We start from the raw sequence: 23,819 nt of genomic DNA on the forward strand, positions 1-23,819 counted from the left end.
ACCTGAGGATGGATCTGAAAATTATGAGCCCCTTGAGGACAGGGAATGTTATTCATCTTTGAATTCCGCAGCATCTAGCACCAGGTCTCGTACAGAGCAGGTGCCCAATAAATGGTTGAATGAATATATGAAAAGTAGAGGCAGAGGGCTGGGCACAGTGGCTCACGCCTGTAATCCTAGCACTTTGGGAGGCTGAGGTGGGTGGATCACTTGAGGTCAGGAGTTCGAGACCAGCCTGGCCAACATGGCGAAACCTCATCTCTACTAAAAATACAAAAATTAGCTGGGCTGGTGCCTGTAATCCCAGCTACTCAGGAGGCTGAGGCAGGAGAATCACTTGAACCCAGGAGGAGGAGTTTGCAGTGAGCCGAGATCGCACCATTGCACTCCAGCCTGGGGGATAGGAGCGAAACTCCATCTCAAAAACAAAAACAAAACAAAACAAAACAAAAAAAAGAAAAAAGAAAAAAGAAAAGTAGAGGCAGAGATGTGGGGCAGGAGAGGTGACTCGGGCTCAGCTGCATGGTCCTGCTCTGCTTCTTTTTTCTTGGAGTTTGTCTGTTGGATGACAGTGATAGTGGTGAACAGGTATGGAGGGCTTACTAAGTACCAGGTGCAGTGCTAAACATTTTGTCTGTATTGTCTTAGTTAATTCTCACAGTCCTTTGAGGAAGGCACTATTTTTAACTCCTGTATTAAAGATCAGGACACAGATCTTAGTTAAAGTCATAAAGACAAGAATAGGTGGATTTCAGAGCTCTGATTAACCAGGATCCTCTCTGGCTGGGTGCTCAGGAACACTAGGGCCTCCTCCCCTTACCCTCTGGAGCAGTGGGGAAGCCAGAAGGAGGGGCCCGATGTTCTGCTCAAGGACTGTGGGGTGAGGGTGTGGTGGTGCCACCGGAGGCAGAACTTGCCTTGCCTTCCTGGCTTGAGGGGCATATGGTGTACACGGCCACCACCAGAGGGAGCAGGGGCGGGCATCTCGGTGACCAGCCTCCCAGGGCTGTCACTGCCTCACTGGCAGGCATCCATGCAGGGCAGCTATGAGTCCAGAGGAACCTTTAGGCTGAGGGAGCTCCCTGACCCTCTGTGAGAGGGTCCCAGACTGAGACCTCAGAGGGACCCCCAGACTGGGAATCCAAAGGGCCATTGGCAGAGACATTCAAGAGGGGCTCCTGCACTGAAGGGCTCCCTTACCGTGAGAAGCCCTGTGAGGAACCCCCTAGCCTGAGCCTCCTCCTGAGGAACCCAGGCTAAGTCACTCTCAGAGGAACCCACAGGCTGAGAGACCCTCAGAGGGACCTGCAGGTTGAAGCCCTTCAGAGGAACTCTCAGAATGAGACATTGTTGGAAGGTCCTCTCCATTGAGACACACAGGGCCCCGGGTTAAGAAGGTGACATGAGGAGGGATGTAGTGGGGTGTGCTCTGATCTCAGCGTTTAGGAAAGGATCCTGGGAACTTTGGCTCTGGGCCGCACCCCATCCTTGCCCTGACTCATGCCTACTGCTCTGCCCTTCTTCCTACCCCCTCCCAGTGACTTCAGGTTCTAGGTGTCTGGGCCTGGGCAGGTGAGGAGGGCCACTGGGGTTGGGCTCTCTGGGATGTCATTCTGGGTCCTGGATGGGGGGGTGTTGCTCTGCAGCTGGCTTAGGGAAGGCATGGGGCTCTGAGGGAGGGAGAGAGAAACACGTGGCCCGACCAGTTTGGAGTGGGTGTTAGCTGCCAAGCAGCTCAAGTGGGCCTTGCATTTGTGCACTCTGGGCCACTGAGGGGAGCTGAAGGGAGGTCAGGCAAACACTCACTCAATCTGCCTCCCTCCACCAGGCTGCCCTTCTCTGGCTTCTTCCTCCTGATCCAAGTTCTCTACATTCATCTCTCTGCCTCCAGGACTGGTAAAGGCTGGGCTCTGGGATCCAGGCAGGCTTGAGTGTCAGTATCCAAGCTGGGCCTGGCTGGGAGAAGTGTGTGTGTGTGTGTGTGTGTGTGTGTGTGTGTGAGAGAGAGAGAGAGAGAGAGACAGACAGACACACATGGAGGGTACAGAGGCTCCTGCTTCTCCTTCCTGGTCACAGATTCAGACCCCCTCTCCTTCCCTGCCCTGCAGTTCGCCAGGGCCCTTCCACTTCCTAGGGTGACCCCATGAGGTCTCCAAGTCCTCTCTGTCTCCCCAGCCTTCTCGCTTCTCTTTCTCTGTGACTCTGCATGCTGATCTGAGGCCAGGGGTTTCCCAGCCCCAGCCCTCTGTGGCTCCCTCCTCATGGCAGGGTCATGGTAGGCTCTGGAACTCTGGCCAGTGGAGGGTGGGGCCCATAAAGCTGGCTCATAGCCCAGGCTGCTGCAATAGCAGGGGTGGCTTAGGCCCAGCCCCCTGCCTCCCCTCCCTTCCCCCAGGTATAAGAGCTGAGCTCAGGTGAGCTGGCTCCTCCTGTCTTGTCTCAGCGGCTGCCAACAGGTAAGGAAACCCAAGGCTTTTCACCCAAATATACTGCCTGCTGTCCAGAGGGCACACTTAGGGTAAGGGCTGGGGGATCAGATCCTGGAGGTTGGTGTGTGTGTTTCAAGCAGAGGTGGGTGGTTGGAGGAGGTGGAAAGAATTAAGCTAAGGTGAGTCCCAAGGGATTCCTCCTAGATGCGTTGGCCTGGGGGATATGACCTTGGCTCCTGAAGCCCAGGCGGGGCCTGGGCCTGTGTGGTGTTGGTTTTGAACCCCTGGTGAGGCACAGAATATCTGAGGTGGAGCCAAAGGGGGCAGCTGAGAAAGAAATGCTAGACTCTCCCCTCAGCTCAGGCCTACCCCCTCCTCTAAGCAGATCATGAGCCATCAGCTCCTCTGGGGCCAGCTGTAGGACAACAGAACTCTCACCAAAGGACCAGACACAGTGGGCACCATGGGACAGTGTCGCTCAGCCAACGCAGAGGTGGGCTCATTCACTCCTGGCCTTTCTGCTCCCACACTCCTCTCCTTCACCCTGAGGGTCTATGTCCCCCCACTGACTTCTGCCCTTCACCTTGGCCTTGCCCTGCACCCCAGACCCTGTGAGTGAGATGTGAACCCTCTTCTGAGGCCCACACAGGGTGATGCAGATGGAGTCCTCCTGGGAATAGGATGCCTGGGTGCATGCTGGGACCTGCTCTGCCTGCAGCTGGGGGGTGTGGGGAGGGAAGCCTTCCCCAACCTGTAGCTGCTGTGGCCTGGAGGCCGAGCAGGGGGTGGGGGAGAGGGGCTAGATTCTGGGCTCTGGAGTGGGTGGGAGCTGTGTGCCTTCCAGCTGCCTTCTGCCCTGGGGGCTTTGCTAGGCTCCTGGAGAAGCAGGGAGTTGGGGTGCATGGAGCTTCACTGATGTTTGTGATGTCCCCTGCCCTCAGGATGCTCAGGAATTCAGTGATGTGGAGAGGGCCATTGAGACCCTCATCAAGAACTTCCACCAGTACTCTGTGGAGGGTGGGAAGGAGACGCTGACCCCTTCTGAGCTACGGGACCTGGTCACCCAGCAGCTGCCCCACCTCATGCCGGTATGGACGGAGCACACCCCACCTCAGCCAGTACCCTGACTTCCCAAGCAAGTGCTCCGGGACCCCACCCACACTGGCACTTGCAACCCCAGCTCTTCCCCCTTGCCAGTGCTAGGTAGGCTCTGCTCCTGCTGTCTGCCCATGGGCAGGGTGGGGTGGGAAGATTGGAAGGTGCTGCATCCCTGAGCCATGGTTTCTTCACTCCCCTCAGAGCAACTGTGGCCTGGAAGAGAAAATTGCCAACCTGGGCAGCTGCAATGACTCTAAACTGGAGTTCAGGAGTTTCTGGGAGCTGATTGGAGAAGCGGCCAAGAGTGTGAAGCTGGAGAGGCCTGTCCGGGGGCGCTGAGAACTCCCTCTGGAATTCTTGGGGGGTGTTGGGGAGAGACTGTGGGCCTGGAAATAAAACTCCTCTCCTCTACCACCACCCTGTACCCTAGCCTGCACCTCTCCTCATCTCTGCAAAGTTCAGCTTCCTTCCCCAGGTCTCTGTGCACTCTGTCTTGGATGCTCTGTGGAGCTCATGGGTGGAGGAGTCTCCACCAGAGGGAGGCTCAGGGGACTGGTTGGGCCAGGGATGAATATTTGAGGGATAAAAATTGTGTAAGAGCCAAAGAATTGGTAGTAGGGGGAGAACAGAGAGGAGCTGGGCTATGGGAAATGATTTGAATAATGGAGCTGGGAATATGGCTGGATATCTGGTACTAAAAAAGGGTCTTTAAGAACCTACTTCCTAATCTCTTCCCCAATCCAAACCATAGCTGTCTGTCCAGTGCTCTCTTCCTGCCTCCAGCTCTGCCCAGGCTCCTCCTAGACTCTGTCCCTGGGCTAGGGCAGGGGAGGAGGGAGAGCAGGGTTGGGGGAGAGGCTGAGGAGGGTGTGACATGTGGGGAGAGGACCAGCTGGGTGCTTGGGCATTGACAGAATGATGGTTGTTTTGTACCATTTGATTAATAAAAAAAAATGAAAAAAGTGAAACATGTTGTCTTGACTGGACACCCACTCCCTGAGGGTCCACGGGTGAGAGGAGCTTGGGGGTGAATGGCAAAGTCATTGGTAGGGTGGGGCACGTGGGGCTGGAGTGGTTGGCTGTGGAAGTGAATGGGGACTCACTTTTCCCTATGGGTTTGGGTTGAGGGTGGTACCAGGTCCAAAAGGGCAACATGGTCCTCTCTGAGGGACAGGCTCCTCTTTGCCAATGGGCGGGCCCTCTTATAGGAGAGGAGGGTATGTGTGCACACGGGGAAAAGGATATTAGTCCAGGTGTTCTGAGCCCTGGCTGACACAACCAGGGAAATGGGGTGGGTGGGGGTGGGGGGCGGTTAGAAACAGGCTTACTGGCCTGAGTTTGAATCTCAGATCTGCCACTTATCATTGGAATTTTGGGCATGCTCTTAGTATCAGTTTCCTCATCTGTAAAATGGGGGATATGAATATTACTTCCACAGGATTGCCAGGAGGACAATGCCACACATCATGTAAAGCACTTATCACATGGCGAGTGCCCAGTGACCCAATATCATTCCCGCTGGAGTGGGCAAGTGGGCCCCTCTTTGGTTTCAGCTGCTGCCCTAGTGTAGGGAGGTCGAGCTGGCCAGTTTCCTTGGGTATCTTAGGGAAACGGTGGGGTGTGGGGAGTTTCCAGAGGAGTCTTCTGGTGTACATGAGGTATCTTAGGGCTGGGTCTCAGGAGAGCTGACGGGTCAGACTAGAGACAGAAGACCAGGGAGCCAGACAGGTCCCTGGCATCTGCCTTCTGATTGGAGCACAGAAGTCGGGCGTTACTCCTGAAACCCCAGTGGCAAGGAGGTTTCTGTGGCCAGTTAGGCTGGCCTGGAATGTTAACTGAACTTGTCTGTTGGGAGCCCCTGAAACTGGGATCCCAGTGACCCAGGTGAGAAAGGCAGGTGATAGTCCTTCCCTTCCTTTCTCTACCCTGTCAGGTTCTGCTCAGCTCCTGCGGGGCTGGGAGGGTGGGGTTGGGGGAGTGCCAGTTTTCACCACTCCCTCTGGGATGGGGGTAGAGGGGTGTGAAAAAAGGTGTGTATCCCTTTAACAAGGGCCCAACCCCAGGGCCAAGTCAAGAAGGAGCTCAGCCACTATCTCCCCACCGAGCCAGCTCAGCGGGCAGGGCTGGGAGGGAGTGGGACAGATTCTGGGAGTGCAGCGGGGAGGAGTCCCGGCTGGGCTGAGCGCAGGGAGCTGCTTGGCAGTGCCAGAGCCCAGGCCCCAGAGCCCTGCTGGAGAGGAGGCAGCCTGAGGCAGCAGGTGAGCACCCTGGGCCCGGCCTGGGAGGTCTGCGGCTGCCGGAGGGCCCCACAGTATTGGGAGGCCAGGAGAAGGGAAAGTGAAGGGGGCCTGGGGAGAGGGGCCTGCCAGAGACCAGGCAGGAAGATTTTGGTAATTATTAACTTTCTCCCACAGGCCAGTTTGGGAATGGGGAGTCCTGGGGGGTTGGGGGCTGGGTGAGGCCTTTAGAGGGATGGATGGGGTGGTGAGACCCCCTCCCTGCCGCAGCAGCTGACGGAGCTCCTCTCCAGGGGCAGAGCATTTGGAAGCTTTGACCACAGCTACTCGATCCTCCCCAAAAGGAGAGGACAAATGCGTGTTGGTCTGGGTTGGGGGTGGTCAGAGCTTGGACACAGGCCTTGCTGGGTTCTGGGAGCTGTGTCCTAGGGGAGGTGATGGGGTCCAGAGGGAACCAGGCAGGTTCCAGGTAGCCTGAGATTCCGAGATGAGGAGGCGGGGGCTGAGGTGGCGTCCCCTCTACCTCACGACCCAAGCAGGCCCCACTGTGTTCCAGGAGCTGTTCCTTGAGAGGGATGATGAGATCTGGGAGGAACCCGAGTGAGGCTGTGGGGAGCCTGCGAGCTCCCTGGGAGAGGGAAAGATGGAGAGAGGGGGGCTGAACCTCGGCAGCTTCTCCACCTCAGGACCCAGGCAGGCCCCGGCTTGAGCTGCTTTTCTTGGCAGAGCCACCTGCACTATGGGAGCCTTCCCCTGCCCAGCCCAGTGGGGATGGTGGTGAGGGCAGGGGTGCTGGGGAGCTGGCTCTGCCTTTCCCCACATTCTAGTAAGTGTTGGTGAGGCTGGGGCAGCTGTGTGTGTGTTGGGGGAGGCGGGGGCAAGATCCACGCTGAACTCCTCCAACTTCACTTGCCTGGAAAAATTTCAGAGGCTGGTTTCTTGCTCCAAGAGCTGAAGTGAGTGGAAGGGTGATGGGTTACCCAAGCAGAGGGCATCAGGAATGGCCGAGGTCCTTGCTCCGTGTGTGTGTGTATGTGTGTGTGTGTGTGTGTGTGAGAGAGAGAGAGAGAGAGAGAGAGAGTTAGACGCAGAGCCCTGTGAGGATGGTGAGGGGTGAGGCAGGGGGGTTACCTCACAACCCAAGCAGGCCCCACTATGCTCTGGGAGCTGTTCCTGGAGAGGGCCTTGTGGAATTGGAGAAAGAACACAGGAAGGAGCAGAGAATGGAACAGCTGAGGCTGGAGAGATTTCATTTGAAACAGCCTTGCTGATAGAGGTGGCATTGTCAGCCCAGTTCAGATGGCACCTTCCCTATATATTGAAGTTAGAGAGGACAAATGAGTAAATGAAAAAGGGAATGAATGAATGAATGTGCAAGAGAGTGAATGCATTATTGAATGAGCAAGTGAATGAATGAGAGTGAATAAATGAGCCAATAAATGAATGAGTAAGCAAACTCATGGTGCCTAAGTGAGCAAATGAATTCCAGGTAGATGGAAGGGACACAGAGAATCCATACTTAGTCTTGACAGTGGGCTAGGCTCTGGAGAGAACAGTGACCAGGAGGGACAGGAGTCTAGGGACACATCCCAACACTTGGAAAAAACTGAAGACTCCAGAGGTGTGTGTGGGGTGAGAAGAGAAGGTGGACTTAGGACGGTGTGGTGGATGTTTGGAGCTCTAGATGGAAGGAGCCTGGGGATGCTAGGGGTGGTTAGGAGGCATTTGGAGGGCGTGGAGCCCAGAACCTGGGGGTGGGAGGGTGGGGCTGGAGTGGCTGGGATCCAGGGGCATGGTGTCAGGGCAATTTGGGCTTTTGGAGAAGTCAGCAAGCTGGGCTGAGGTGGGTGGGGTGGGGGTGGGAGACTGCTTGTTGCTCAATGATGAATCAGCCAAGCGGAAGACAATGAGAACACTGGGGTAGGGCTGGAGGCCTGAGGTGAGAGGGCCCATTGGAGGACACGTGGTCCTCCCATTCCCACATTTCTGGAAGGCTCCTGTGTACACTGTCCACTCAGGCCAGGATCTACCTGTGGCAGGGCCAATGCAGGAACGACCTCCTGCTTGACCTTTCTAGGAAGCGGCTGATGGGATAGAACATCTGCCCCACCCCTGAACCAGGAGACCTGGGGCCTGGCTGGTGGGGGAATGGGGCAGGCGGGAGAAGCAGGTGGCCTGTGGGGTGGGTGGGGTGGCAGATCCTGTCTCCTGGCCTCCAGGGGAGGGAGGCAGAGGAGGATAACGATCCCTGCCTGCCCGCTACCCTATCCTTCCTTCAGAAAAAGCTCCAGAAAAGCGCTTGTCAGATGGTTATCTCCAGCACTGTCCATTTTACCGAAGGTGGGGAGCGGGTGGATTCCTGGGAGGAGGGGTTGGGAGCTGAAGCCCTGAGGCGCTGGAGCTCCCGCTCTGGGTCTCCCAGTACTCCTGGGAGCAGGTGGCAGAGTCATCTCTGGGGCTCATCTGTGTCTTGGCCACTTGGCTGCTGCCAGAGGCCAAGCAGGGGTTGAGTCATGGTATTGAGGAAGGCCAGGAGGAGACAGCTCAGAGAAATGACTCCAAGGAGGCAGGTGGTGGGAGAGGTGGGCTAGCTTGTGGGGAGAGTGGCAGAGGGAGGTGCACCACCCATTTCCTTCCCTCTTCCTCTCCCTGACCGTTTCCCACAAGATCCCTCATTTAGGGAACAAGCATTGGGATGGTTAAGTGTGGGGAGTTTCTCTGAATTATCTTCCCACTTCCAAGTCTTGGTTGGGAGTGGACTTGGCACAGTCCCTCCAGAAATGGGCACGGTTTTCAGAATCACCTGGAATACTGGTCATGAACCTGAGCCACCTCCAACCCAAGGGCAGCACAGCAGACAGACCACAGGTTGAACAATGGTCTTCCTCTTCAACTGTAAATGTTAAAGTGTTCGTATGAAAGTCTTACAGCGGTATAGACAGGGAACCACGCAGTTACACACTTAAATAAAAGAATATGGAAAAGCGTGTGGCTTCCTGCCATCCTGGTACTCTGCTCCATCCTCCCAGCCAAGGACCAGAGGGTTTGGGCAGGCGGAGGAGGGGAGACAAGGGCAGGATTTCCCTTCAGAGAAGCCGCAGCCTGACTCTTCCTCTCAACTCTCCTTCCTTCTTGCTTCCTGGCCTGTTCCCTCCTGGTCTCTCCCTTCCTTCAGAAGAGGCTTCATGAAAGAAAAAGCTTAAAAGGTGGTCAGGGACGTGCAATACCTGTTATCAGGGCTGGAAGGAGGTGGAATATTTATAGAATGTGTACCTTGAGCAAGGCACTGGACCAGGCAATGTGGGCTGGAGAGATGCAGAGATTAAAAGCAGGGGGTGGTGTATATCCAGGATTTAAAAAACTGTCCTAAAGTCTGAGTCCCGCCGCTTGGTTCAGAAAATACATTGGCCATGTGTAAGAAAAACTATGCTTGTCTCAAGGAGCAAGACAGGACCCAGAAAGACACTGTGGCCTCACCAGTTAGTGGGCCCCAGCCAGTGCTAGCTGAGTGGTGATGACAGACATGTCTGTGGGAGTCAGGGAGGATGGCACCCAGTGCAGGGGTCAAGGCAGGCTTTCTTCGGAGGCGTGGCTTGGGCGGGGTGAGAGTGATTGGCAGGCTGGCTGGAGAGGGCAGGGCAGCCGGCATGGGAGTAGGAATGGCCACAAGTGGCCAACGGAAAGCAGGTGGCAGGACAGGAGGCTGTGGTGGGGCCTGACCAAGCAGCCTTTCCTTCCAAATCTGACTGTGGCTTGCTCAGGCCCCTATGGTGGCTGTGACCCTGTTTTGTCCATCTCCTTTCACCAGGACCCGCCGGGTGAGGGTGACTGGAGCACATTCCTGGGCTTGGGGGTGGGAAGGGAGTCTGATTTGCCTGGGGTTGATGTGGGGGGGCTTTGGGCATGGCCGTGACTCACAGAGTAGATCCAGATCCGCCTGCTCCCCTCATATCCTGTTATTCAGAAGGCTGTATCCGCTTAGAAAGTGTCTTTTGTCCTGGGGTGAGAGGGTGACGCATGTGCCCTCTGGCAGTCTGCTGCTGTGTCCAGAGTCCGACTCCAGCTGGGCTGTAACTGGGCTTGGCCCTGCCTTAGGTAACGAGGTGTGGGTGGGGGTGTTCTTGGGTCCTGCTGTGTATTTAGGGATAGGAATAAGGGAGGAGAGGCTAGCGGGGTGTGTTGGGAGAGCTGCACAAAATCTGATCCAATTGATCTGGACCTTGTCCTTTCCCATAAGGGGCAGCCAGGTTCTGAGATCCGGGACTCACTGTCCTGGAGCCCGGCAAGGGATTGGGGAAGGCCTACATCTTCCTTTCTGCTTTGTTGCCTGGGGCTGGGGTCTCAGCCAGTCCTGAGAGTGGGAGGCAGTAGCCTCTGCCCCTAACCTCCATGGCTCATCCCAGCTGTCCCAGCCATGCTTGGCCCTGGGAGAGGTGGGCCAGCTGTGGAGCAGGGTGGGAGAACAGGTGGATTCTTCTCTTCCCATGAGAGCCTCTTGCCCCGTAGGGCTCTGACACTAGGGATCTTGCTCCCTAGGGCTGGAACCTGGTGCCTGGGGCTGGGGCAGGGCCTGGAGAACCTGTTGAGGTGGTTGAGCTGGGGAGCACCTGGATTAGAGGAGCCGCATAGTTCTCATTCCAGGGCTCACTCTCCCCCACCCACTCTGTTCCCCTTTTCCTGCCACCTTCTTCTCCAGGGACCAGAAGCAAGGGAGGAGGAGGGACCCAGGGCCTAGGGTGGGCGTGGAGGAGGAGGTATGGCCTGTGGGTGTCTCTTCTCATCTCCCCTCCTCCTGGTGTCCAGGCCCCGCCAGCAGGCGAAGCAGGGAGATGTCAGACTGCTACACGGAGCTGGAGAAGGCAGTCATTGTCCTGGTGGAAAACTTCTACAAATATGTGTCTAAGTACAGCCTGGTCAAGAACAAGATCAGCAAGAGCAGCTTCCGCGAGATGCTCCAGAAAGAGCTGAACCACATGCTGTCGGTAAGGCCTCTCACCCAAGGGCCTTGCCTCCCTCTCCCCTTCCCTCCCCTGCAAGCCTCTGGCCTCTGAGGGTGTCTTTCCCTGCTGAGGCCTCTATCCTTCCAGTGCCCCCCTAACTCCAGGGTCTCCTACACCCCCAGGCCTCTGTCTTCTCAGGATGCTTAGGCCTAGCCAGTGAGGGCTATATTTGCATTTCCCAAGGGAAGCAGCTGTCCAGGCCAGATCCTGGGTCTCTGCCTAGGGTCCTGCCTGGAGTCTCTCTGGGGCTTCCACCATCAGCATTGCTGACCCCTGCTTCCTCCCCAGGACACAGGGAACCGGAAGGCTGCGGATAAGCTCATCCAGAACCTGGATGCCAATCATGATGGGCGCATCAGCTTCGATGAGTACTGGACCTTGATAGGCGGCATCACCGGCCCCATCGCCAAACTCATCCGTGAGCAGGAGCAGCAGAGCAGCAGCTAGAGACCCCTTTGGCCACACCTTCCAGGCACGGGCCTGATGCTCCGCCCTGGTGCTCTCCTCAGGCTCCCTCCTCAGCCTCCTGCCCACCCAGGGCCCTTTACTCTCTTCTCCCTCCAGATCTTCCTCTGACCCTTGCTGAACTGGGGTCCCTTTGTGAGTGTCTCAGTCTAGGGGTACCTCCCTCCCTGGGGGGTCTCAGCTCCTGGAGTCGCAGGCCCTTGGGGCCCCTCTGTGAGATCTCAATGCTGTCTGGGGACCCTAAGAGTTTTCTCACCTGTTCAGTCTCATCTAACCTTCCAACGTCTGATGTTCCTGCCAAATTCCTGCCTGATTCTGGGTCCGTCCTGACCTCCAGAGGTTAGCTTGGTGCTTGAGGTCTCCCTGCTCTTGGTGGCAGTGGTAGCAGCAACAGCAGCAGCAGCAGCAGCAGAGATCTCTCCACTTTCCCTTAGCCCCTCTGCTGGGTAGAGAGGCACTTTCAGGGACTTCCCTCCAGCTGCCTCTTCATCTGGGAATGAGCTAAGCAAGGCTGAGCCTCCTCCTGTTGCTTGAAATAATGATGATATAAAGGCTGGATTTGGAGTTTGTATCCCCTGGTCCCTCTGGAATGCTCATTAAAACCTTCCCACTCCTTGGAAACATTTTATGCTTTGGTGGTCTTAGCCCTTGGGCCCTGTGACAAGAGAGAATCTCACAGAAGAACCTCAAAGGCAGAGCAAGAAAGGAGCCAGAACTCCTGAATTCCAACAGGCACTGTCAGCTGTGGGCCAGCAGCTCCCTCCATCCTCCTCCATGAAGGGCCAAAGGCCTTAGGTCACCATCTCTGGGCCCTTTTAGCCCAGATTCAGACTCAAATTCAACTTCCAGGCACACTATAAGTCCCGTTTAGTCCTCACTGCAATTCTACGAGAGAGGGACCATGACCCTTAGTCTTTTTTTTTTTTTTTTTGGAGCAGAGAGTTTAATAGGCAAGAAGGAGCAAGAAGGAAGGGAGAAGGAAGAAGCTCCCCTGTACAGAGACAGAGGGAGGGAGGCCCCAAAGCTGAGAGAGGGAACCCCACCTGCCACAGATACCATCTAGGTATATATACAGAGGCTGGAGGAGGAGGAGTCTGATTTGTATAGGGCTCAGGGGATTGGTTTGACTATGTGTGTCATTCACGTAGCCCTCTGACAAAGCTGGCCCTCACACCCTAGCCTTTTTTTTTTTTGAGATGGAGTTTCACTCTTGTTGCCCAGGCTGGAGTGCAATGGCGTGCAATCTCGGCTCACCACAAGCTCCGCCTCCTGGGTACAAGCAATTCTCCTGCCTCAGCCTCCCGAGTAGTTGAGAATACAGGCATGTGCCACAATATCCCGCTATTTTTTTTTTTGTATTTTTAGTAGAGACGGGGTTTCTCCATGTTGATCAGGCTGGTCTGGAACTCCTGACCTCAGGTGATCCGCCCGCCTCGGCCTCCCAAAATGTTGGGATTACAGGCGTGAGCCACCGCACCTTGCCCCACCCTAGCCTTTTAATATGCAAATGAAGGTCTACACACCTGCGGATATGTGAGGGTAGCCACATTGCCAGGAACATGTGGGGAAAGGGCAAGAAGGCCGGGGGAATCACCATGTTTGGGTGGACCCAGTTTCTAAGGGCTTGCATTTGCATATCAAAGGTTGCCAACCTGGCTCTAAGAGCCGGGGCTTTACAAGAAACTTTTCTGGAGATGCTTCAAAAAAATGAAAACTCCAGCCTGACCAACATGGAGAAACCCCGTCTCTACTAAAAATACAAAATTAGCCGGGCGTGGTGGCGCATGCCTGTAATCCCAGCTACTCGGGAGGCTCAGGCCAGAGAATCGCTTGAACCCAGAAGGCGGAGGTTGTGGTGAGCCAAGATCGCACCATTGCACTCCAGCCTGGGCGACAAGAGCAAAACTCCGTCTCAAAAAAAAAAGAAAAAAAAAACCAAAAACAAAAAACTTCCCAAGGACCCAAGGACCCATTTTCCTCTCTATCTGCCTAAAATAATTTCTTAATAACTCCTACAACATTCCCCCCTGTAGAGATGCCACACTAACTGCTGTTAGGGAGTTTTGGGCGACGACTCCTTCTGGCTACTTCCTGTTGCAAAAGGGCGTCGAATGGGGAAGAGCAGCTAGGGCTCCTCCTGGGGTCAATCTAAGGGTCCTCAGAAGAATGGTGTGTCCACGTGTGGTTCTGTTTACAGCACCATTTGGAGTTTGATTGCTTCTAGATGAGAAGAAACAATCTGAGTTATAGTATTGTGTATACAGGGTCCAAATATCAATACAAGACACATAAGCAAGAGAGGGCTTAATAAAGGGGTTAACCAATTCCATAAAGAAGACTGGAATTTATTAAAGAGGGATTGTAGCCACTCAGGAATCAATAATTTTGATTTGATTTTTAAGTACTTGTAGATTTTCCTTTACTTTAACTAGAGGCGTTAATCCGAAAGCAGCATGTTTCATTGAAAACTGCATCACTAAACCCAATAAAAAGTCCTAGCAGATTCAGTGGTAGTAAAACTTTTATGCTTCCTTTTCATTAGTAACTATTATCCCTGCTATAAGGATAATGATTAAGCAAAATATGACAGCAATGGAAACTCTCTGTTTAATATTTCAGTTAGAAGGTGCTACCATGTATAATCCTATTGCAAATAATAGAGTGAGTATAGCTAGATACTCACTCTATTGGTAGATAATTTCCATCTAAACTTTTACCTGTCAAGATATAGAATTCCCCTTTGGGGGTCTATGAAGTTCCTTGGTTTTATTTTCCTAAACGAAGAAACCTCTGGGTTATGGGCACCCTACTCACTTTTATTACCTGGTAGAATTTGCAGAATAATTGCCCAGAACTAATATATTGATTCAGATTTTATATTACCCATCCCTTAATTTTTCTTCCAAGCTGCAGGAGATCACTGCTTGATTCACAGGAATAAGCAGGGTTAGTCGAAAATGTAGGCAAAAAGCTTGAAAACAATGAGACTAGGACTTAATGACAAATGTATAATAAGCTTTGGAGCACAATTTTTCTCTCTAGTCCTCATTCTTGGTAAAAACAAATTATGAATAAACTGTAGTCTTATACTTGCCCTGATTATTTGCATAAAGTGCAGCAAGAATGGTTATTTGTACACAGGCCTTTTGATTGGCTTTGATGAAACTCTGTTTCACAAGGAATTTCAGATAAGACTATTAAAGCCTAAAGTTTGTATTTGAGGATACAAACCTCAAATACCTGTTAGTTGGGTGATCCTCTCCTCTTGAGGTCCCAAGATAAACTCGGAGCTCCCAGACATGTTAAAAAATGACATTCTTTACTGACCACAGGTTAGGAACCCTGTCCAGAGACTGTGTAGACAAGGTATGAGGCCAGTTCTCCCAAAGCAGCTTTTATTGGCTCTGCTTGTCAAGCTTGATTCAGATAGTTTCCAAATTCTAGAGGAACTAGGCAGAGAAATAAACATGCTCCAAATTTTGTTCATAGGAGTACACCTTACTCAATTATTAAAGGCCCTAAATAGCTTAAAATAAGTTTCCTTGACTCAGTCTCATGAACGAATTTCCTTTCCTGGCCAACGCACTAAAATGATACGGCTCTGATGAGTGGAGGAACACCAGGGTTCTTGGTGCTCATGCCAGTTTAGATAAAACGACATGGACATACGTGGAGTGGTTTTAAGGAGCGGAGAGTTTAATAGGCAAGAGGGACAAGAAGGAAGGGAGAAGGAAGAAGCTCCCCTATACAGAGACAGAGGGAGGGGGGCTCCAAAGCCAAGAGAGGGAACCCCCATGACCCTTAGTCTTGAGCCATGAGTGGCACTGAGGCTCTGAATTCTCATTAGTAGACTATCCCGATACAGAGAGAAGTTGTGGGATGGAGAAGTAGAGGTGCAAGGAAGAAGGAGTGTGGGAGGCCAGGTGGAATGGAAGCCATGACTTGCAGCTGCTGGAGGGGACATTGCCAGTTCCTTGGTTTCTCCCCTGCTCTTGCACTGAGGGAGATCCCAGTAGGAAACCCACCGTGCAGAACTGGGCATCAGCAGTTTTTAAATGGGAACAGCTTAAGACTTTCCAAAAAGATGCACAGGCACAATAGTTTTATTGGCATCCACTTACAGATCCTCAGCCTTCTAAAATTGATCTGCCCTGGAACAGGGTGGCACTCAAGGTGTTGTACTGTTCCTCCTTTCCCACCCCCAGTAGCTGGGATTATAGGCTGGCGCCACCACACTCAGCTAATTTTTGAATTTTTAGTAGAGAAGGGGTTTCACTATGTTGGGCAGGCTGGTCTCGAACTCCTGGCTTCAAGAGATCCACCTGCCTCAGCCTACCAAAGTGCTGGGATTACAGGCATGAGCTGCCGTGCCCGGCCTACTATGCTACCTTGACAGAATGATAAAGAATGAGTTAACATGTCTTGTTGGCAGGGGGGAGGGGGGTGGTTCTATCTATCTATCTATCTATCTATCCATCCATCCATCTATGTATCTATCAATCTATCATCTATTTATCTACCTACCTATCTACCTATCTGCTATCATCTATCTATCTATCTATCTATCTGTCTATCTATCTATCTATCTATCTATCTATCTATCTATCTATCATCTATCTATCTATTGCTATCTGTCAACTGGTAAAAAAGACACAAATTTACTCTCTTTTTTTAGTGTGCATTACAGTATTTTTAACTGTATATACATTGTACAACAGATCTCTAGAACTTTTTCATCTTGCACGACTGTAACCCTATACCCTTTGAACAACAACTGTTTCTCCCTCCCCACAGTGAATATAATGTTACTTTCTGTTTCTTTTCTTTTCTTTCTTTTTTCTTTCTTTTTTTTTTTTTGAGGCAGATCTTGCTCTGTCACCCAGGCTGGAGCGCAGTGGCACAATCTTGGCTCACTGCAATCTCGACCTCCCTTGTTCCAGTGATCCTCCTGCCTTAGCCTCGCGAGTAGCTGGGACTATAGGTGTATGCCACCACGCCCAGCTGATTTTTGTATTTTTAGTAGGGATAGGGTTTTACCATGTTGGCCAGCCTGGTCTGGAACTCCTGACCTCAAGTGATACATCTGTCTTGGCCTCCCAAAGTGTTGGGATTACAGGTGTGAGCCACCGTGCCCAGCTATTCTCTTTTACTTATTTCTGCTCTAAACTTTATTATTTCCTTTCTTCTGCTAACTTTGAGATTAGTTTATTCTTTTTCTAGTTCCTCAAAGTGTAAAGTTAGGTTGTCAATTTGAGATCTTTCTTCTTTTTCTTTTTCTTTTGTTTTGTTTTTTGAGATGGAGTCTTGCTCTGTCGCCTAGGTTGGACAACAGTGGCACGATCTCAGCTCACTGCAACCTCCGCCTCCCAGGTTCAAGCAATTCTCGTGCCTCAGCCTCCCGAGTAGCTGGGATTACAGGCACATGCCACAAGGCCCAGCTAAGTTTTTGTATTTTTAGTAGAGACAAGGTTTTACCATGTTGCCAGTCTGGTCTCCTGACCTCAGGTGATCCGCCCACTCAGCCTCCCAGAGTGCTGGGATTATAGGTGTGAGCCACTGTACCTGGCCATCTTTCTTTTATTTAAATTTAGCAATTACCACTATAAACTTCCCTCTTTATACTACTTTTGCTGCATCTCATAAGTGTTGGTATGTTGTGTTTTTGCTTTTATTTTCTCAATTTTTTTTTTTTTTTTGAGATGGAGTCTTGCTCCGTCTCCCAGCCTGGAGTGCAGTGGTGCGATCTCGGCTCACTGCGAGCTGGGCCTTCCGGGTTCACACCATTCTCCTGCCTCAGCCTTCCGAGTAGCTGGGACTACAGGTGCCCGCCACCACGCCCGGCTAATTTTTTTGTATTTTTTTTTTAGTAGAGACGGGGTTTCACCGTGTTAGCCAGGATGGTCTCGATCTCCTGACCTCGTGATCCACCTGCCTCGGCCTCCCAAAGCGCTGGGATTACAGGCATGAGCCACCATGCCCGGCCTTTCTCAAGATACTTTATAATTTCCCTTGTGGTTTCTTCTTTGACCCACTGGTTGTTCAAAAGTGTGTTGTGCAATTTCCACATATTTGTGAGTTTTCTAGTTTTCCTACTGCTATTGATTTCTAGTTTGATTTCATTGTGATCATAAAAAATACTTGGCATGATTTCAATCTTCTTAAATTTAAGGTTTACTGTGTGACCTAACATGTGCTCTCTCCTGGAAAATATTCAGTGTGTGTTTAGGAAGAATGTGTATTCGGATGCTATCAGGTGGAGTATTCTTTTTTTTTCTTTTTTTCTTTTTTTTGAGATGGAGACTCGCTCTGTTACCCAGGCTTGGAGTGCAGTGGTGCGATCTCGGCTCACTGCAACCTCCGCCTCCTGGGTTCACGCCATTTTCCTGCCTCAGCCTCCTGAGTAGCACCCGCCACCATGCCCGGCTAATTTTTTTGTATTTTTCTTAGTAGAGATAGGGTTTCACCGTGTTAGCCAGGATGGTCTTGATCTCCTGAGCTCATGATCCACCCGCCTCGGCCTCCCAGAGTGTTGGGATTACAGGCGTGAACCATCACGCCCGGCCATCAGGTGGAGTATTCTATATATACTCTTAGGGACAATTGGTCTATAATGTTGTTTAGGTTCTCTGTTTCCTTATTGATCTCCTGTATGGTTGTTCTATCATACATACATATTTTAAATGGATGATGGAGGCCGGGTGCAGTGGCTCATGCTTGTAATCCCAGCACTTTGGGAAGCTGAGGTGGGCAGATCACCTGAGGTCAGGAGTTTGAGACCAGACTGGCCAGCATGTTGAAACCCCGTCTCTGCTAAAAAATACAAATATTAGCTGGATGTGGTGGCACATGCCTGTAATTCCAGCTACTCAGGAGGCTGAGACATGAGAATCACTTGAACCTGGAAGGCAGAGGTTGTAGTGAGCCGCGATCATGCCACTGCACTCCAGCCTGGGCAAAAGAGTGAGACTGTGTCTCAAAAAATAAATGAATAATTAAATAAATAAATGGATGGTGGAGGGTATCAAGTCATTGTAATATTTAGATTAATTAATTAATTAATTTATTTATTTATTTTAAGACAGAGTCTCACTCTGTTGCCAGGCTGGAGTGCAGTGGCACGGTCTCGGCTCACTGCAACCTCTGCCTCCTGGGTTCAAGCAATTCTCTGCCCCAGCCTCCCAAGTAGCTGGGATTACAGGCATCCACCACCACGCCCAGCTAATTTTTTGTATTTTTAGTAGAGACGGGGTTTCACCGTGTTAGCCAGGATGGTCTCGATCTCCTGACCTCGTGATCCGCCCACCTCGGCCTCGCAAAGTGCTGGGATTACAGGCGTGAGCCACCGCGCCCGGCCTGATATTTAGATTTAATTGAACATATATTTAGAACAGAATCTTAGCAGTTATATTCTAAAACGTTGCAATATGTAAAACACTTCAGAAACTGCACACTTGGCAATGATTTAAGCATGATGAAAAATCTTAGCTGTCAACCTGAAAAATGTGCAAGCCAGTACATAGTTTACGAAATTCCTTTAGGGCTCAAGAAAAGAACAATTCCTTTAGGGAGCACAGAAACAAACCTTGTGAAGACAGACTACTGCTTTAGGGAACAGCAGGGTCACCAGCAATGCAGAGTAGGTGCTACCTAGGAAGGCTTCCTAGAGGAGGCATGAGCTGGCTGGAACAGAAGGCAGGAGAGGGGCAGGCCTGGAGGGGGTGAGGAGGAAAAAGGCAAAGAGCCTTCTAGAAGACAGAGCAAGGATGATGGTGCCAAGGCCTTGTGGTGGTGAAGGAGTTGGATCCTCGAAGCCCAGGGGATGGGGGAATCTCCTGGAAAATCCTGGAGGCAATTCAGGATAGAGCTGCCTTTCCTGCCTCCTCTCTCATTTTCCAGTCCTCAATACTGTGCCTGTTCCCTCTCACCCCACTCAGCATTCCCATCTTTCCTTCCAAAGGGAGAAGGGGCCAGATGTGGTTGCTCACGCCTGTAATTCCAGCACTTTGGAAGGCCGACGCAGGCAGATTGCAGGCAGGTTGTCAGGAGTTCAAGATCAGTCTGGCCAAGATGTTGAAACCCCGTCTCTAATAAAAATACAAAAAATTAGCTGGGCGTGGTGGTGCACACCTGTAGTCCTAGCTACTCAGGAGGCCAAGACAGGAGAATCGCTTGAACCTGGGAGTTGGAGGTTGCAGTGAGCCAAGATTGCACTACTGCACTCCAGCCTGGGCGATAAATAAATAAATAAATAAATAAATAATAAATAAAAGGAGTTGGAAACTGGGGAGAGAGGGCAATATTATCTCTGTATCAGAGACAAGAGAGAGACTCTCTTAGGAGGGGTGAGGGAACAGCTGCAGGCTGTTTGGGCCAGCCCCATCTCTGTCCCCAGGACCACTTCTGCTTCCTTGAGAGAAGATGGGCTTTGCTCCCCTCACTGCCTGCAGTACTTGGATGAAACCAGCCCTTCCACCCTACCAAGACTGTAGGACAGCTGGCAGGAAATGAGTATGTGTGTGATGCTAATTAGAAGTCTGTTGCTAGGGGGTTTAAGGGCTCTGGGGAGGAAGCCGAACTTCAGAGGAGGTCAGAGGACTGTAACAGCAGGCAGAGCTTTGGCTTCAGAGCCTGGAGCCAGAGAGATCCAAAAGGAGGAAAAGCAGCCACTGGAGGGTCAGTGGGCTCAGCCTGTGGCCTCCCTCGGGACTGCTGGGGCAAGAGAAGGGCATGCCTCCCTTACCCAGGAGCTGTGAACCAGGTGCCTCCCTGAGCATATCAGGAGAGAGAAGAGCCAGAAGCAGGTCTCTGTGGGGCCTCACAGTGGAGCTGAGAAGGCCTTTCCTCTGTCTGGGGTCCAGCGCTGGCCTGGCCCAGTGTCTGACCCTCTTGGGACTGAAGTGGTGGGTGCCCAATAAGTTGTGCCTGTCAAACCCATCTGTAGCAGACCTGTCATTGTTTTTTATTTTTGAGACAGGGTCTTGCTCTGTTGCCCAGGCTGGAGTAGGGGTGTGATTACGGCTCACTGCAGCCTCGACCTCCCCAGTTCAAGCAATCCTCCTACCTCAGCCTCCTGAATGGCTAGGACTACAGGTGCAGGGTCACCATGCCTGGCTAATTTTCAAAAGTTTTCTGTAGAGATGATGTCTCTTTATGTTGGCCAGGCTGGTCTTGAACTCCTGGGCTCAAGTGATCTTCCCACCTTGGCCTCCCGAAGTGCTGGGATTATAGGTGTGAGCTACCGCACCTGGCCTCAGATCTATCATTCTTTAGGGTGAGAGCCTAGCTCATTTTGTCACATAGGGTAAGAAACCTGAAACTATCTGTGTCAACTTTTGTATTTTCTGTAAATTTGGTTTTATTTTACATTTAGATTCCTAGTAAAGTCCCTTTTGAAAAACTAAACATACTTTCTTTGTCCAGTGTTAAAAGTGTTGTTTTTGGCTCGGCATGGAGGCTCACACTTGTGAGCTCCCATCCCAGCACTTTGGGAGGCTGAGGAGGGAGGATTGTTTGAGCCCAAGAGTTCCAGACCAGCCTGAAAAACACAGTGAGACTACACACACACACACACACACACACACACACACACACACAGTGGATTTCTTTCTTTTCTTTTTTTTTAGAGACAAGGTCTCACTCTTTCACCCAGGCTGCAGTGCAGTGGCATGATCCTAGCTCACTGCAGCTTCAAACTCCCTGGTTCAAACGATCCTCCTGCTTCAGCCTCCCAAAGTGCTGGGATTACAGGTGTGAGCCACTGCACCTGGCAAGTTTTTTTGAGACAGAGTCTCTCTCTATGGCTCAGGCTGGAGTGCAGTGGTGCAATCTTGGCTCACTGCAATCTACGCCTCCCGGGTTCAAGCAATTCTCCTGCCTCAGCCTCCAGAGTAGCTGGGATTACAGGTACCTGCCACCATGCCCGGCTGATGTTTTTGTTTAGTAGAGATGGGACTTTACCATTATTGGTCAGGCTGGTCTCAAACTCCTGACCTTGTGAGCTGCCCGCCTCGGCCTCCCAAAGTGCTGGGATTACAGACGTAAGCCACCACGCCCTGCCTGGCAAAAGTTTTAATGAGCACTTTCACATTCAAGGTTTTTTTGTTCCTCTTGACAACTGCAGTGAGATAAGAATCATGACCCACATTTTACACATGAAGATGTCAAGGTTCAGAGAGGTGATGTGACTCAGCCAAGGACTCACTGTTGATGATCAGGAGACTTGTGACTCAGACCCCATCTTTTACTAACTCTGTGTGGACTGCCCAAAGGGCAGAGGTTCTTGTCCGGTTTTGGCCCCAATAATTATGGAGGACTAAGAGTGTCCCCCAGAGGCCCTGTATAGTGGCTGTGTTGTTTCTGCTGCAGACTCATTTATTTATTCAATAAGAATAGAGTATTTTAAGGCCGGGCGTGGTGGCTCACACCTGTAATCCTGGCACTTTGGGAGGCAGAGGTGGGCAAACCATGAGGGCAGGAGTTTGAGACCAGCCTGGCCAACATGGAGAAATGCCGTCTCTACTAAAAAAAACCAAAAAACAAAAAAAACCCCAAAAATTAGCCAGGCGTGGTGGTGCACGCCTGTAATCCCAGCTACTTGGGAGGCTGAGGTGGGAGAATCATTTGAACCCAGGAGGCGGAGGCTGCAGTGAGCCAAGATCGCCCCACCGCACTCCAGCCTGGGCGACAGAGCGAGACTCCATCTCAAAAAAACAAAAAAACGAAACAAAAAGAATAACGTACCTTGTACATGCCAGACACAGTAGATGCTATAGCAAAAAGAGTAGAAACAGACATGCTTTCTGATTTTATGGGGCTTACAATTTGGAGGAAGAGTCAGCAGACAGCCACATGGTCACATAAACAAGTGGATAATTACAAATTGAGATAACTTCTAAAGGATCACATTTGTAGGAATTTTTAACAAAGAAACTTGACTTAGCGTTTGTGTGGGAAGATCCTTGTGGAAGGGACACTTGAGCTGAGATCTGAAAGATGAGCGTAAGTTATCCATGCAAAGGGAGCAGGTGAGAGTGGAGTTGAGGAGGAAAAGGACTTTCCAGATAGAGGGTCCATCATGGGCAAAGGCCCTATGGCAGGAGGGAGCATGATGAGTTTGTAACTGAGAGAGAGCAGGCATGGCTGAAGCTCAAGAGCAAGGAGGAGAGAGGTACCAGGCAAGGATGGAGAAGTAGGCAAGGCTGGAGAAGTAGGCAAGGCCTTGGGGGACACAAAAACCAAGGAATGGTTTTTCTAGTGATGTGAGAATGTGTGTGTGTGTGTGTGTGTGTGTGTGTGTGTGTGTGCTTGTGCATGTGACATAGATTTGCCTTTTGGAAAATTTCACTCAGTCTGCAATACGGAAAAGATCAAGAGGGGCAGAATAGATGCAGGAGGACCAGCTAGGAGGCAAAAAATAACACCTAATATTTGTTGAGTACTTTATACCAAGTGCTATTCTGAGTATTTTGCATGTATTAACTCCCTAATCCTTATGATCTTATGAAGTAAGGACTTCCATTATTTTCATTTTACAGATGAGGAAACCAAGGTGCAGAAAAGTTACATAAGTTGCTGGAGATCATAGAACTGATAAGTGGTGGAACCCAGACGCTCTGATTTCAGAGCTTCTGTTCTTAACTGTGATTGTCTCCTGAGCACTAGGGTGGCGACAGTGAGGACTCATGTATCATGCATTCAATCAACATGTACTTATGCAGTGGTCACTATGTGCCAGGCACTGTTCTATTTTTTATTTTTTGTTTTATGAGGCAGATTCTCACTCTGTTGCCCAGGCTGGAGTGCAGTGGCGTGATCTTGGCTCACTGCAACCTCTGCCTCCTGGGTTCAAGCGATTCTCCTGCCTCAGCCTCCGGAGTAGCTGAGATTACAGGCACCTGCCACCATGCTCGGCTAATTTTTACATTTTTAGTAGAGACAGTGTCTCGCCATGTTGACCGGGCTTGTCTTGAACACCTGACCTCAGATGATCCACCCACCTTGGCCTCCCAAAGTGCTGGGATTACAGTTGTGAGCCACCGTGCCCAGCTTTTTTTTTTTTTTTTTTTTTAAGACAGAGTCTTTCTTTGTAAACCAGGCTGTAGTACAGTGGCCCAATTACAGCTCACTGAGGTCTCAACTTCTCAGATTCAGGTGATCCTCCCACCTCAGCCTCCTGAGTAGCTGGGACTACAGGCGTGCTGCCACCACACCCGGCTAATTTTTATTTTTTACTATTTTTTTGTAGAGACAGGGTTTTGCCATGTTTCCCAGGCTGGTGTTGAACTCCTGGGCTCAAGCGATCTGCCCACCTCGGTCTCCCAAAGTGCTGGGACTACAGGCATGGGCCACCACTCCCAGCCTCAGGCACTGTTCTGTCTCTGCCGTCACAGAACTCAGTCCACTCAGGTGGAGATATACAATCAGTAAGCAGACAAGAAAATCATATGGCATATGGAGAAAAACAAAGCAAGAAAGAGGACAGTGAGTCCTGAGGAATGGGGCTGGTGGAGAGATGTAACAATGGGATGGATTTGGGAGAAATGTAAGGGGTAAAAAAGTCAGGCCTTGATTATGAACTGAATCTGATGGAC

At 51.2% G+C, this 23,819-nt stretch overlaps 2 protein-coding genes across 3 annotated transcripts; both read left to right on the forward strand.

The window, feature by feature from the left end:
- Nucleotides 1-1,809: 1,809 nt before the first annotated feature.
- On the forward strand, nucleotides 1,810-3,941 carry S100A14 (S100 calcium binding protein A14). The gene is made up of 5 exons (XM_055359797.2): nucleotides 1,810-1,896; nucleotides 2,396-2,456; nucleotides 2,815-2,922; nucleotides 3,371-3,517; nucleotides 3,729-3,941. The coding sequence occupies exons 3-5, from the start codon at nucleotides 2,893-2,895 to the stop codon at nucleotides 3,864-3,866; spliced, it is 315 nt and encodes a 104-aa protein (XP_055215772.1). The 5' UTR covers nucleotides 1,810-1,896; nucleotides 2,396-2,456; nucleotides 2,815-2,892; the 3' UTR covers nucleotides 3,867-3,941.
- Nucleotides 3,942-5,619: 1,678 nt separating this feature from the next.
- S100A16 (S100 calcium binding protein A16) lies at nucleotides 5,620-11,850 on the forward strand. 2 transcript variants are annotated; one of them, XM_004026755.5, is made up of 3 exons: nucleotides 5,620-5,785; nucleotides 10,568-10,746; nucleotides 11,053-11,850. In XM_004026755.5, exons 2-3 carry the CDS (start codon nucleotides 10,594-10,596, stop codon nucleotides 11,209-11,211), a joined length of 312 nt encoding a protein of 103 aa, XP_004026804.1. In that variant the 5' UTR covers nucleotides 5,620-5,785; nucleotides 10,568-10,593; the 3' UTR covers nucleotides 11,212-11,850. The 2 variants fall into 2 exon arrangements, with proteins under 2 accessions (XP_004026804.1, XP_004026805.1); XM_004026756.4 differs by lacking the exon at nucleotides 5,620-5,785 and adding an exon at nucleotides 9,404-9,859.
- The last annotated feature ends 11,969 nt before the right edge of the window (nucleotides 11,851-23,819 follow it).

This window comes from Gorilla gorilla, chromosome 1, assembly GCF_029281585.2.
Source record: "Gorilla gorilla gorilla isolate KB3781 chromosome 1, NHGRI_mGorGor1-v2.1_pri, whole genome shotgun sequence".
Taxonomy (NCBI): domain Eukaryota; kingdom Metazoa; phylum Chordata; class Mammalia; order Primates; family Hominidae; genus Gorilla; species Gorilla gorilla.

Bases quoted from the DNA above. Each gene is read 5' to 3' on its own strand.
- S100A14 (XM_055359797.2), top strand. From the start codon at position 2,893: ATGGGACAGTGTCGCTCAGCCAACGCAGAG. The intron at 2,923-3,370 runs GTGGGCTCATTC...CCCTGCCCTCAG, and splicing joins GTCGCTCAGCCAACGCAGAG to GATGCTCAGGAATTCAGTGA. The intron at 3,518-3,728 runs GTATGGACGGAG...CACTCCCCTCAG, and splicing joins AGCTGCCCCACCTCATGCCG to AGCAACTGTGGCCTGGAAGA.
- S100A16 (XM_004026756.4), top strand. From the start codon at position 9,532: ATGGTGGCTGTGACCCTGTTTTGTCCATCTCCTTTCACCAGGACCCGC. The intron at 9,860-10,567 runs GTAACGAGGTGT...CCTGGTGTCCAG, and splicing joins TGGGCTTGGCCCTGCCTTAG to GCCCCGCCAGCAGGCGAAGC. The intron at 10,747-11,052 runs GTAAGGCCTCTC...CTTCCTCCCCAG, and splicing joins AGCTGAACCACATGCTGTCG to GACACAGGGAACCGGAAGGC.